At 37.5% G+C, this 15,330-nt stretch overlaps 1 protein-coding gene across 3 annotated transcripts in view; it reads left to right on the forward strand.

Annotated features, from left to right (window-relative positions):
* Nucleotides 1–12,965, forward strand: part of LOC104590772 (uncharacterized) — a 49,788-nt gene extending 36,823 nt beyond the window's left edge. For 2 of the 3 annotated variants that reach the window (XM_010249517.3, XM_010249516.3), the window contains exons 11-13: nucleotides 5,525–5,679; nucleotides 10,543–10,644; nucleotides 12,539–12,965. In XM_010249517.3, coding sequence (XP_010247819.1) covers nucleotides 5,525–5,679; nucleotides 10,543–10,644; nucleotides 12,539–12,686 — 405 coding nt within the window. In that variant the 3' untranslated portion in view covers nucleotides 12,687–12,965. Of the gene's footprint in view, nucleotides 1–5,524; nucleotides 5,684–10,542; nucleotides 10,645–12,538 lie in introns of those variants that run through there. The other variant, XM_088903040.1, reaches the window with a different exon arrangement.
* The last annotated feature ends 2,365 nt before the right edge of the window (nucleotides 12,966–15,330 follow it).

Genomic DNA, 15,330 nt, shown 5'->3' on the forward strand with positions numbered 1-15,330 from the left:
CATGAAACCTAAAATTAGTGTAAATTTTATGTTTCTGGATACAACTAAGGAAATCTGGGACCATGCTAAGAAACTTTATTCCGGCCAAGATAATAACACTAGAGTATATCAGCTTTACCAAGAGTACTTTAATCTAAAGCAGGGTAACCCAATCTTGGAAGAATACTATGCAAGCATGAGAAATCTCCGTAATGAGATTAATGTATATCATCCTCTGACCCCAGATGTTCAAGTTCAGCAACAACAGTGAGAGCAACTTGATGTAACAAGGTTTCTAGTGGGTCTAAAGGCTGAATATGAACCTGTTCGAGCACAAATACTAGGAGGGTCTGCTCTCCCCTTTCTTGAAGAAGTGTTTGCCTGTCTTCGGAGGATTTCTATTGATTCTACAGAGTCTTCCTCTCTCTCGGACATATCTGGTTTTGTGGTGATTAGAGGGAGAGGTTATGGAAATAGAGGTGGTGGAAGTGGTGGCCGTGGGCTTCCATGAAACCGAGGTGGTCCTATGTTTAATTGTTCTAGTGGCCGTAGTGGAGGTCAAGAGTCAGGGGAGGTTGTGGTAGAGGAAGAAATAAAGGAACTAGAAAATGCACATATTGTGGATTATAGGGACATACTGTTCTATTATGATTTACATGGTCCACCCAATACTTGGGCTAATCATGTTGTGACTAGTAGTAGTGGTACAGTTAGTGAAAACCAGCATACTAATCAGACTCCTTCCACATCTACTGGTGCTTCTGGGAAGGAAATGGTGAGTATACCACGTGAGGTATATGAGAAGTTCCTTTAGACATCCTCTTAGCAGAATGCAGCTACTCTTGCCCATTCAGGTATGGCTTTCTTGGCTTCCAAACCCTCACACTAGATCATTGACTCTAGAGCCTCGGATCATATGTCTGGGACTCTAGATATATTTTCTTCATTTTCCCCATCTTCTATTTCCCAAACAGTTACTCTTGCTAATGGTTCTACCTCCCCCATCTGTGGTGTTGGTGATGTTGATTTGACCTCCTTATCCTTATCCTCTATTTTGTATGTACCTAAGTTCCCTTTTAATCTTATGTCTGCTAGTAGACTAACCAAGTCACTTAATTGTTCTATAACCTTTTATCCCTCTTCTTGTGTGTTTCAGGATCTCAAGACGGGGATGAAGATTGGTAGAGGGCATGAAGCAGGTGGATTGTATTACTTTGATGGTGGCCCGCCAATAGCCTTTCAGTCATCTCTTATTCCTCTCCAATGACACTACAGACTTGGTCATCCATCTCTCAAGGCTCTGAAGTTGCTTGTTTTGTCCTTAAGTCATCTTCCACCATTGGATTGTGAGTCGTGTCGGTTTGGGAAACACCATAGAGTCTCTTTTAGTCCAAGAGTTTATAATTGTGTCTTGAGTCATTTTTCTTTAGTTCATTCAGATGTTTGGGGTCCAAATAAAGTGGTGTCATACAATGGTTATAAGTATTTTGTAATTTTTGTTGATGACTTTTCAAGGATGACATGGCTCTATCTTATGAAAGATCGAAGTGAATTATTCTCTATTTTCCAAAAATTTTATGCTGAAATACGTACCCAATTTGGAGTTCATGTTAAAATTCTTCACTCGGATAATGCAAAAGAATACACATCAACACCATTTTAGGAATACTTAGAGAACCATGGGATAAGTCATCAAACTTCTTTCTCTTATACGTCACAACAGAATGGAGTGGCTGAATGGAAAAATCGACACTTACTTGAAACCGCTTGGTCCATTATGATTGATATGGATATCCCAAAGCATTTTAGGAGTGATGTTGTCCTGACATCATGTTTCCTCCTCAGTTAGATGCTCATGTCCATCCTTGGAAGTCAGTCACCTTTCTCAGCCTTGTTCCTTACTCTTTCTCCATTCCCTCTTACTCCTAGAGTCTTTGGTTGTGTTTGCTTTGTTCAGAATTTAGGACCTGGTTTAGACAAGTTAGATGTGTGTGCTACCAAATGCATCTTTCTTGGATACTCCAGAACCCAAAAAGGGTATGTGTTATAACCCTAGATCTCATCGGTCCTTTGTGTGTTTGAGTCAGTTCCATTTTTCTCAAGTACTGAGGTTCCTTCTCCTACTCCTATGGTTCCACTTCCTATTCCAGTTGAGGACCCCCTTCTCATGGTTCCTGTTCCATCCCCACCTTCTCCAGTGTAGGCTAATACTGAAAGACCACCAATAACACAAGTGTATACTCACAGAAGAGCACCGACCCCTCCTCCAGTTCAGACCTTGTTGACAGATCCTGTGGTTGCACCTCCTCCTTTTGACCTTGATCTTCCTATTGCATTGCAGAAAGGTAAACGTAGTTGTACATCTCATCCTATTTCTCATTATGTTTCGGTTGCTCACCTTTCTTCTTCCCATCGCCATTTTATATCTTTGCTATTCTCTATTTCCACTCTTAAGACTGTCCAGGAATCCCTTACCTTTCCAGGGTGGTGACAAGCAGTGGAAGAGGAATTATCTACTTTACAACACAATCACACGTGGGAACTTACTACACTCCCGATAAGCATGTTATTGGGTGTAAGTGGGTCTACACAGTGAAGTATCTTCCAGATGGTAGTGTGGAACGATTAAAGGCCAGGTTAGTAGCTAAGGGCTATTCTCGGTTATATGGTGTTGACCATACGAAGACATTCTCTCTTGTGGCTAAAATTGGTTCAGTTTGGGTATTAATTTCATTAGCAGCAATGTATGATTGGCCGCTCTTGCAACTAGACATCAAGAATGCCTTCTTGCATGGTGATCTAATTGAGGAAGTATATATGGAGCAATCACCAGGGTTTGTTACTCAGGGGGAGGATGGTAAAGTTTGTAGACTTAAAAAGGTAATCTATGGGCTGAAACAATCTCTACGTGTGCGGTTTGTAGATTTAGTGAAGTAGTGAAGAACTTTGGCATGAAGCGGTGTCAAATAGATCATTCTGTGTTTAGCCGTGACTCAAAAGATGGGAAAATCTTGCTAGTGGTGTTTGTGGATGACATTGTCATAACTGGCAATGACAACAATGGGATTGATATATTGAAAAATTTCCTGCAGGATCACTTCCACACGAAGGATCTGGGTAAGCTGAAATACTTCCTGGGAATAGAAGCTGCAAGGTCAAGGCATGGAATTAACTTGTGTCAAAGGAAATATATCCTTTACTTACTTGACGAAACAGGGCTATTAGGTGCCAAACCAGCTGAAACACCCATGGAACCAAATGCTAAGTTAAGTATTAATGCAGGTGAAGAGTTTGATGATCCTGGAAGGTACAGGAGGTTGGTGGGAAAATTGAACTATCTGACTATCACATGGCCAGATATATCATTTGCTATAAGTATGGTGAGTCAGTTTATGCAACATCCACGGATTCTGAAGGGTGCTCCAGGTCGTGGTTTGTTATACAAAAGTGGAGGAACTCTTGAGATAGAAGGGTATACAGATGCTGATTGGGTCGGATCTGTGTTAGATTGGAGGTCAACTACAGGATATTGTACCTTCCTTGGTGGCAATCTATTAACTTGGAAGAGCAAGAAACAAACAGTGGTGGCAAGGAGCAGCGCAAAAGCTGAGTACAGGGCTATGGCTCATACTACATGTGAACTAGTATGGCTGAAAAATTTGTTACAAGAAATGGAGTTCTCAATTGATAGACCCATGAGGTTATACTGTGATAATCAAGTTGTTGTACACATTTCTTCTAATCCAGTCTTCCATGAGAGAACAAAGCATATTGAAGTCGACTGCCACTTTGCAAGAGAAAAAGTGATCGATGGAGTGATAACTATAGCTCATGTGAGTTCAGGAAACCAGTGGGCAGATCTATTTACAAAGGGGTTGTCTCCAGCTTGAGGGGGAGTGTTAGAGCTGACAGTACAAGGGTATTTTGGTCCTTTGTCTATCTAATTGAGAGTGAATAGTCTGTTTTGTTTAAGTTTAAGTTATGTGTCCCATACTTAATGAGGGACAATACTATCTTTTGTAATTCAGTCAATACAATATAAATACAAAGTGGGTTGGCTGGGAGAGATGACTTTTTCTCTTCTAGACCGAACCCTTCTTCTCCTTTTTCTTTCTTTCTTTTTCTTCTTCTTCTTCATACTTTGGATCTAGAACTGAATAGGATTAATCAACCTATTCACAGACCTCAATGAGGAAATGTATATGTCTCAGACTCCTCGATTTCAAGTACAAGACAACGAGGATAAGGTTTGTCACCTAAGGAAGTCTCTATATGTTTTGAAGCAATCTCCGAGGGCATGGTTTAAAAGATTTAACAATGTTATTCAACAAGTTGGTTTTGTGCAGTGCCAGACTTATCACACTTTGTTTACAAAGATAAAAGGTGAGTTGCTGCCATTTTGATTGCGTATGTGGATGGTATTGTGATTACAGGAAATTGGAAGGAAGAAATTCAAGAATTGAAGGCATTTATTGCCTTACAATTAATTTAAGGATTTTGGTCCTATGAAATACTTGCATGGCATTGAAGTTGCTCTGTTTGACAAAGGCATTTTTATTTCCCAAAGGAAGTATATCCTTGACTTGTTGAAGGACATTGGGAAGTTGGGATATAAAGCAACTGAGACCCCTATGGATCCATGTAAATAAACTTGGAAAATGTGAAGATGAAGCAATGTTCGATGTTCATCAGTATCATAGACTTATTGGGAGACTTCTATATCTTTCCATAAAAGGTTTGAAGTAAGAAGAAAAAAGAGGAAGTAGAGAGAAGAAGAATGAAAAAATGGGCTGGTATGGCTCTCTTATAATGGTAATCCACATAAATTACAATGAGATCCTTGATTAGCAATACATTTAACAAGTAAAATTTGCAATTTGATTTGTTTCAACCTTCTCTTTGATTTATGATAACGTATGATTTGAGAACATTGTTCTGAAAATAAGAGATTGAAATATTTCAATATGATGATGATGATGATGGGGAATATTTTTTGTTATTTCCAAAATTACTTTTTCCCCTTTCTTGGAACTAGGATGCATGCATTTGTCTAGTTGAATATTCGTTGCATTAGGATACTCCAAAATATCTTTGATTAGGTGGTATTGGTAAACTTGTGGCAAAAAATACTGGATTAGAACCTCCATTGTGTGAAGAGCTGATTTTTAGCTTACAATTATCCAGATATTGATATGGATTGGCAGTACTCTCGGTCACCTAGATAATCTGCTTCTGCAATAGAACAGTCTGATTTTGAGTTTGAAACAACAGTCTAGTTGAGATTCTAGCAAGAAAGTGGTTTGAGGAAGGCAATGGTTTTAGTTGTTTAAATTTCTCCTTTTCCACGTTGATTGAGTTTGAAACCAGGCTGTTCTACCATAAAAATTTTAAGCACTAGCACTTTCTTTTTTCTATTTAATCGTTTTATACCATTGTTTATTTCTCTTAATTCAATACAAAATTTATATTTTCCACTTCTGTGTTTTATATTTATGTGTTTGAAGTAAGTCTTATGCAAGCAACTGCAATTTTCCTTCTTCGCCAGGCTGCAGCATACTATTATCATGGTTTGATACTTGATGAGGGGAACACAGAGAAATCTCATGGGATGGCTGTTTCTGCTCTGCAAGCAGCAGAGGAGTTTCTCAAAGAGAGTAAGAAGGCCTGTGAGACTTTCAATATGACTCCTCCCCTATCGAGGTAGTTTATTTGGACCTCCTCTAAGCTTCTTAATTATAGAAAATTTCAATAGCTAAATTTACGAAATTTGGCAGTACTCTCTTTTGCCTATATAATCTGCTGCTTCAATAAAACTTACAGATTTTTAGTATGAAACGTATTATGCTTATCTAGGAGCATTGAGTATCATTTTACTTATACTTCATAAATGCCTTACCAATTCTTTGACTATTTGATATGGACTGTTTAATATTTGTCAAGTAGCTCATATAGTTAAATTGACTGGAGAATCTAAACTGTCTAATCTAGAGCTGAATGTGATGAAAGTCGGGAAAAACTCTCCTTTTCTTGTTTTACATGTTACATCCTTGGAAATTCCCACAAATTTCTCAGTCTCAATTGGGATGGGGGGAGCATCATTGTCAAAACATAACGTGATGAAAATTGGGAAAAACTCTCCTTTCCTTGTTTATCAGGTTACATCCTTGGAATGCACACAAATTGTTTGTTCTCAATTGGGGTGGCGGTGGGGGAGCATCATTGTCAAAGCATATATTGGATTGAAGGTTTGAAGGTTAACCTCTCAAAGAGTTTGTTGATTAGAGTTGGAGATATTGAAAGGGGAGTTCTATTGGATTGTGCTGATGCATTTGGATGCAGATTTGGAGAATAACTTTAATTAAAAGTATCCTGTCAAGCTTACGAACCTATTATATGTCTTTGCTGAGGATCCCAACTCAAGTGGATGAAAGAATTGAGAAGGTTCAGAGGATTTCTTATGGGAGGGTATGGGTGGGGAGAGAGGGGGAAAGAAATTTCATTTGGTGAACTAGGACAAGGTCTGCAAATCGAAGGAGAGGGGAGGGCTGGGGTTTAGAAAATTGAGTCTTTAACAGGGCCTTAATTGGGAAGTGGTTATGGAGATTTGGGTTATGGAGAGAGGAAACTCAATTGTGGAGGAGGGTGGTGGTGAAGTATGGGGTTGTAAGGTTTGGTTGGGAACCTAGAGAAGTGAGATCTTCATACGGGGTGAGTGTGTGGAAAGGGGTTATGAGATTCAACAGGGAGTTTAGAAATCTAAGAAGTTTTTGGTAGGGGATGGCTCAAGAATCAGGTTTTGGGAGGATTATTGGTGTGGGATAGGAAAGCTGAATGAATTATGCCCAAGATTGTATAGGTTAGCTGAAGCTGAAGTTCCTATTACCTATTTCTATGAAAGAAGGGGAGATCAGCTGGACGAAATTCAGTAGGCCTTTGCTGGATAGAGAGGTGGAAGAGTTCATTTCTTTGTTGAGGAAGCTAGAAGGTGTGAAAATTTCATCTCAGCTGAGAGATGAGCAATGGTGGAAAGAGTGCTCAAATGGAAAATTCTCTGTTAAATCATGTTATCTAGCTCTCAGCAGGAATAATTCATATTCAAACAAATTAGAAGGTGTGTGGGGAAATCCGGTGCCCACAAGGGTTGAAGCTTTTATGCGGCTGGTGGCAATGGACAGCATCTTGACTGTGGATCACTTGAAATCAAGAGGATGGCTAACAGGTGCTGTTTATGCAAAGAGCAGGAGGAGAATGTGAGTCACTTGTTTTTCTCTTGCAAGACTACTAGTTTCATGTGGAGAATGTTCACTGCTATGTTCGGGGTCTCTGATTTTCATCCAATCTCAACAGCAGAAACTTTCTCTTCATGGACATAATTGAGAGGTAGCAAGAAGGCGAAGGTGATTTGGAGTTTCCTTCCATTTCAATATGTTGGAATATATTGAAGGAGAGGAATAAAAGAATTTTTGAAGACAAAACTTGTAGGTTGGACAGGATAGTAGCGGCTTTTAGCAAATCTGTGGCTGATTGGGTCATGGTGCTACCAGAATTCAGACAAATTGACAAGGGAGAAAAGTAAGGGGAAGTTCTGGGTTTTCAAATTTGTAATTTAGGAAAAAATATTTTAATTTTTGGTAGATTTCTTTGTTGGTTGTATGCGGGTGATGCCTTGTTACCTAATAGATTGTAATCTTTTTTTTATTTTATTTTAACGAAATTTTATTTCACCTACCAAAAAAATAATAAAGATATAGAAAACTTATACTAATCATACTATACAAAACTTATTAATCGAATACTCTTATAATTTCAGTTACAATGACTATTTATGAACACGAGCTTGGATCTCATCTCCCTTTACAAACTCCAAACTCAACTAGGAAACTGAACCAAAAATTCTAATTAGTGCAAAATTAAGGCAAACCTGTAGGGTAATCCATAGGATTCTCAAATAAGGAACGTAACACTTAAAAACAATTCTAACAACACCCTATTAATTCTACTGCAGCTAAACAAACTAAAAACAACTCCAAGAAAAACCTGAAAATAAAACCAAAATTGCTAACTAGTGCAAAATTAAGGCAAACCTGTAGGTAATCCACAGGATTCTCAAATAAGAACTGTAACACTTAAAAACAATTCTAACAACACCCTACTAATTCTACTGCAGCTAAACAAACTAAAAACAACTTCAAGACAAACCTGAAAATAAAATCTTTCTAATCTCATCACAGACTTGCACCCTACAACTAAAATGACCATAACTCTTTCTAAACAGATCAAATTTAAAAGATCTTGGTTTTTGAATAGTAGCTTAATATTAATAATCTATCTAATGACACCAAAATCAAGCAAAGCATACAAGTTTTGACCCTAAAAATTAGGATAAAAGAAAATTACTTGATTACTGATTTAATTTTTAAAAAAGCAAAAAAATGCCTGAACTTTTGATCCTATCAATACAATAAAACCATTAATCTCTTTGTTCTGATCTCCTCTAAAGATTGGCTAGGCTTGTGGGGTCCATGCATATTCCAACTTTCTTATATAAGTTCCAAATATGACATCTGTTTTTTCTTTTTTTTTGTTTTCTTCTTCTTCTTCTTCTGTTCTCCTGGTCTTTTGGCCTCCAAACTAACTTACCATATGGAAGATTCCTGTGTCATTTTGGAAAGCCTATCAAATGACTCATTCTTAATCCAAACTATTTTTGGGTTGGCTGCATGAATCCCATCTTGCCATTTTTCTGTTAAGTTGTAAAGTCCTCAAAACATTTCTTACTTCAGAACTGTTTCCTTTGGTCTTGCCCTTAATCTTTTAGAGTTTTCTATTTGCACCAAGTCTCTCCTTACTGGTGCAGACTTTGGTTGTCTATGTGCATGACCAAACCCTCTGTCATGTCACTGCCAAACCGGTTTGTTTAAATACACACATGCATGTGCAGATTTCCCTCATCTTGTCACTACCAAACCTGTTTGTTTAAACTAAACACACACACACACACACACGCAACTATGGCCCCTGAGCAACTAGTGCACACATAGGAATGCATTTTTCTTCCAAGGAAATGGAAATGTTTTAAGGTCTCAAGTGCATCTCCTGCATGTGGTTAGCTTCAAATCTGTTAATGAGGTTTTGAAGATTTGTGTCTTTCTGCTTTACTGGGAATGTAAAAACTATAAGGTATTTACTTGGGATAAACTTCTATACATTCTAGAACTTGTGTTTAAGTCTTTGTAGCCATTTGTCTTTTCTGTGTTTGGATGTGTTCTTTTATGTATAGAGTATTACCCAACACCTTAGCCTCTTGTTTTAATCAACTTTCTAAAATTTTATTTTATTACTCATTAATACACAGACTAAGGGGCCATTGCTTGGTGTAGTGGTAAAATCATAGACTGACAGGTGTTACAATGCGGGTTCAAACATGAGAGCAGCACTTTATGCAAGAAAATGCCAAAGGTCTGTACCCAGTCCACCCTTTCCGAGAGGCCAAGACCCCAGATGGTTAAGGCCACCAACAATGAACAATGGCACTTTACATAAAAACAGGCAGAATTCTTCTGTTATTGCTCTCTAAAAGAAACCCATCTTTAACAGGAACTGAGAGATGGAGTGACTTAAACAAAAAAGTACCTAATACAAAGAAGTCCCTTACAGGCATGCATTAAAACCTTTGTTGATATATTGCTCCATTTCATTCTGGCTTGAGGGTAAACAGAACTAGATGCACATAAAACATAAACTTACTAAAATTTGGGTATCAAAGAACATAGATCATTAGATCCAATAGGTATGAATGCAAAAATGTAGGAAAATGAGATCTAAATGAAGAAGAATATGAATATGATACAGGAAGTGATAAAATTTAAAATCTACTTTTTATTAGGGTTGTTTCTTTTATTCTTTGAAGAATACGAATATGACATATAATCTGCCATACAAATAGATATGGATGATCCTGCAGTTTCACCAAACTTCCAGTCAAATTTACGATTCTATACATGCTAGAAACCTGGTTCAAAACTGAAATGTCAATCCCTGGTTACAGAGGGGTGACATCTGGTTCACGTGCACAGTATTTTATAAGTAATTTATGGGCACCTCCTAACAGATTTCTTAAACTTAACTTTTCTAATCTGATAATCAAGAGCACACATTTTGAATAATTTCTCTGAGCCCAGTATTTGACCATCTAAAATGTTATATTAGATCAGGTGGCTATGAACTTGCATGCTTAGCTTCAGTGTTGGCACCCGTTGCTTGTACACATGATCATTGTAGTGATATTTTCTTAATATAAAGTTAATCCATCACTTGGAGTGTGACCTTATCTTGCTTTATAGAGTGGATATCACTGTTTTCTGAACCCCAAGGCTCTTTTAGTATATTATTTAAGATGAAAGAGAAAATTTGTCTTCTTATTTCAGGTTAATACTTGAGGAACTCCTTGAACCCTAGTTTAGGGTCCTTTTGGAAACCAGATAATTACGTTAGTCTTCTCTAGTAGTCTAGTTGTAGTCATAAAATTTGCTTTAACTCTTCTGATTGGAATTTGTGTTATAGGAACCCACCTCTTTGGGGAACCGTGAAATATCTATCTGAGAAGATCCCAAAAGATACTTCTAGCAAGGTGCGAATCAACCGTGATCTATACAGTAATGAAAGGTAAAAACTTGTTACATGTTTGATTTTAATCTTTTGATGACCCCCCCCTCCCCCCACCTACAGAGGAGACTTATGGTTGTCTGAGATCTTAGTCCTCTACTGATCCAGACTGCAATTGGTTAGATTAGGTTGCTTCAGCCAATTATTTAATTTTTTAAATTTGATGCCTACCCAAATTCATATTAATTGGAATCTGCTGACCATCTAACACCAGATACAACTGGTGGGCTGGCCTGAATTGGCTCTCTGAAAATTGCTTTGCAATTGGTTCTCAAAATTTCATGTGTTTGGATGTTGAGAATGTTCATCTCTCTCTCTAATGCAGGAGCTGAAGAATCAAAATTGGAATTTTTTGTCTTTTTGTATATTTGGACAGTATGGGTATTTTCATCATTTTGACTAGTCCCATGTGGGCTTGGGCTATAGCATCTTGTTCCCCTATTCTTTTTTTAATAAGCTTAGTAGTGCTTGTCTATAGCATCTTCTTCCTCTAGCTTAGTAGTGCTTGTCTTTCAATTTTCAGTTTGTTTGCATTAGTAGATAGAAAGTTATTGTGTTTTATGCACAAGACAAGGAGTGGCATTTTTGTAATTATGGTGAACAATACTCAACCCATACAAGTCACTCTATAAATAGATGTATTCTCTTCCTTTTGAAGCTAATGAATGAATGAAGATTTCTTTAGAGTTCTCTTGCAAGTTTGCTGTATGGAGTGATTCCTACAAACCCTAGAGTGATTCTAGGACCCCTTGAATGAAGATTTCTGGGTAAGCCAAGATGAGGTCTTAAGTGGTTTAGACTTTTCAGCATCTTTGTGATCCATAGAAACATATAGCATGCATTCAATATCTCATTTTTTGAGCTTGTCTTCTTTTCAGGAGCTGCTCTGTATAGCTTTGAGTTTCCTCTTTAATATAGTCCTATCATTACCTTTCAAAAGAACAAAATTAAAAAAAAAAAAACAATTTACTACAGTTTCTTGGCCATGATTTAGTTACATATGAAAATAGATGCACTGAACAGAACATAATGGCAGAATCTATCAGTTTCCAAGGCACGAGGTGAGGTTAGGTGACAGGGGGGCGCCTTGTTGCCTAGTCATCTAGGTGTGCCTAGGTGATGGATTTTTTTTACATAAAAAACATATATCCTAGGGTTTCATGAGAAAAAAAAAGAATAAAGAAAAGAACATTCAAAAAATATAGGGGCTGAACCCCTATTTTTGTTATAGGAAAAGAAGAAAAGAAAATGTGGAAGAAGAAGAAGAAGATGTGGAAGAAGAAAATGTGTTGATTAGACAAAATTTTGAGTTATTCTTTATTGGTTCAGGTTTTGAAGTCTTGGAGGGTTCAATACAGCAGTTATTGATCAAAACAATAATAGTAATACAGCAGTTAGCAATGTCTGTGTTGATTAAACCCCAACACATAAGAACATGATAAAAAGAAATTAGTATATAAATACACAAAATGAATATTTTAGTCTAATAATGTCTATTTTGTAATTATAATCTAAAAAAATTAAGAATATAAAAGTATTTTATAACACAATATACAAAACTGCTTGGCGATTAGGCGAGGCGAGCCTCCAAGGGTGCCTTGTTGCCTAGGTGGACGCCTAGGCATCGCCTTAACAACTATGGAATTTATGTAGCCAATCTCATATAGACTGGACAAGAGTTAGATGATGATGGTGATGATTGATGATTCAAATGAACTTATGTATACTGCATGCATATGCAAAGAAACAAGCATTTGTATTTGTACATTCCTACATAGACGTACATAGACATAAATTCATTTCTCCGTAAACAAGTAGGGATACATATATATCATCAACAAACATAAATTTTGCTCAAGTTACAGATTACTAATGTAGGTGTTGTTGGTTGTAGGACTATGGAGACTGCACCTCCATTGCCAGATTTTGCTTTGGCACTGAAACCTGATGAATATCAGCTTCCTTCTGTCAGCCTTTCATGGAACGAGGAAAACATCAAGGGTCAAATTGGCTTTAACCAACTCAAGCCTGATAGAACATAAACAAATTGGAAGATTTACCATGCTTTGTACTAAAATTCATGTCAGCAGTCAATTTTCCCCCTTTTCTTTTTTTCCCCACTTTGAATAGCATGGATGGAATGCGAGAGCTTTGTCTACCAGTAAATTGTGGTGTAAAATGTTCATTTGAAAATAGGAAAAAGAAAACAGAAAATAGAAAAAAAAGGAAATACTCGTTTTCTTTCCCTTCGATCAAGTAATAAAACATGTGGCTTTTCTTTTTTTCGTTAGTAATGCATTGATACTAAAGAAATTGATTTATTTGAGCTTTTCAATTTTGAAACATTCACATATTACTCCTTTGGCTTTCCGCAGGTTTACCATTATGTTTAGCTTATTGACATGCATTCAGATTTTTTTTCTCTGTTTTTTGTTTCTTTTTTATTTTTCGGTAGAGCTGTAATGTGGGCTCGGCTGGAATGAAATTGGATTCAGTCCTCACAAAATCGTTCTCACACCGGTGCTCACCGCCACTTGCAGCTGTGCATTGAGAATATCTCCCTATAAATAAAAACATACAAATATGGAGATATTCTAAATACACAGCTGCAAAAGGCTATGAGTATGGTGTGAAGATGATTTTGTGAGGACTGAATCTGGTCTTTGCTGGAGGGGCATGGCCAACTTTTTCTGGCCATTGTAGGGATGTTGTACCTGCTTGGCATGAATCCACCAAAGAGGGGAGTCCAGCACAGCCTAAGGCCCGGGCTACGGGTTGGTATGATTTTTTAAGAAAATTGAAAAAATAATGAAAATTAAAATAAATAATAAATTGAAAAAAACCTTAAAATTTTATTTCATATGAATTTTGATTTGACGTATACAATTGTTTATATACAAACAATAAAATGAACTTTCGGATCAGAAAGCCTTCAAAAGCGTTTATTTGTTGGGTCCTGTGGAAAGCGAGGAACAGCTCTACCTTTTCTAATGAGGCATGGCCTCCCTGGTCGATTCTCACACCCGAAGTTACTTGCTCTGGCGGGAATGGCTAGAAGCTGCCCCTTTACCCTCTTCCCCTTCCCCGTTGCAAGCTCCCCTTGAAGGTCAGTCTGGCGGGTCGTGCCCACCGGAGGCTGTGTTGAAATTGGTTGTGGATGCAGCTTTCGAGTTTCGACCCAGGGACCAGTCTCTGTGGCCTTAGATGTGTGGTCCAGAATTCCAGAGGTGAGGTTCTTTGTTGCAGAGGATTGATGTTTAAAGCTTCCTCTGTAGTTATGGCTGAAGCTCTGCCATGAAGTTTGGCCTCCTGGTCCTGGAGCTGCAAATCTGCAATGTATGATTTCCTCCAGTATTTTGGTGGAGCTAGATAACAAGATTTGGTGGACAGGCTTCGGTGACGTTGATTCTCAAACACATCAAAGCTCTGCTTGTTGCGTTTCAAGTTTTTCTGTGCGACATATTGGAAGAGAAGGAAACAAGCTTGCCCACGAAGCTGCTGCTGCTTGCTGCTAAATCCTCGTCTTCCTTTCTTATGTGCTTTCCCATTGTAATTCCTAATTGGCAATCTATTGTACTTAGGCGCATTTCACATTTCTTATTTTAAGGACTTACCAGGAGACCCGTGCGGTGCACAAAAAAAAAGTAAAGCAAAGAAAATTGATGACTATAATAAGAAATGTAATGTTGTTTAAAGTGAAAAAGAAAAAAGAAAATTAATGGAGTAGAGGAGAGAGAATAAAATGAAAAAAAAAGATAAAAGATAAAATCAAAAGAGTAAATAAATTTTAAGCAATTTATTAAAATAATTGAGAGGAGAGAGAATTAGTAGAGCAAGTTATTAGGAGAAAATTTAATAAAATGATTAATGAGTAGATATAATCAAAGGAGTTAATGAGAAAGAGAAGAGAGAGTTAATTGTGAGTTGAATGAAGAGAGATGAATGTCTTAAAGACATAAAATTGATTGGTTACTTGAGTAATTATGTTCAATTTTAAAAACAAAAAGTCAAAGAAAACAAAAAAATAGATAAATTCTAGGGGAGGAAGGAGAGCCATGCTGACATGGCATGTATTGTTTTATTATATACTAGCCAAGACTCACGTGATGAATGGGCTTTATTTATAAGCAAAATTGAAGATGGAGCTCTATGACATTTCTAATTAAATGGAGACCATGTAAGTTCAATTCAAGTAATATTTTTTGGGATTATATCTAATTTATCCAATCATAATCTAAGGTGGCATTTGATTGCACTTTTCAAATGTCTGAATCTGAAAATGTTGCTCTTCAGACACCTTCTTTGTTTGTTGACCTCTTATTACATTTTAGATCTTAACTTCTAAGAGGTAGAGAGGTTGCTTAATGCGCTTAGACCTAATTCAGAGGTGCATAAAAGACATAGATGTCCTCAAAGAAATTTTAATATTACATGCTTTTGTCCTTCATGTAAATGGAATCGAACCCTCACTGTGACATAACGAAGCTCCATTGCCACCACTGCTGCCGCACTCTTTGTCTCTCTTACTCTCACTCTCTCTCCGCCCCATTCTTTTGCCACTGCCGCTACAACTTGCAGCGACGGTTCTCTCTCTCTCTCTCTCTTCGCCCTCTCTTCCCACCACCGCCACTGCAAGTTGTAGTGGCGGCTCTCTCTCTCTCCCTCCCTCCCTTGTCTTACCACCAC

The sequence above is a fragment of the Nelumbo nucifera genome, chromosome 4 (genome assembly GCF_055504915.1).
Source record: "Nelumbo nucifera cultivar China Antique chromosome 4, China Antique-T2T, whole genome shotgun sequence".
In the NCBI taxonomy this organism is placed as follows: domain Eukaryota; kingdom Viridiplantae; phylum Streptophyta; class Magnoliopsida; order Proteales; family Nelumbonaceae; genus Nelumbo; species Nelumbo nucifera.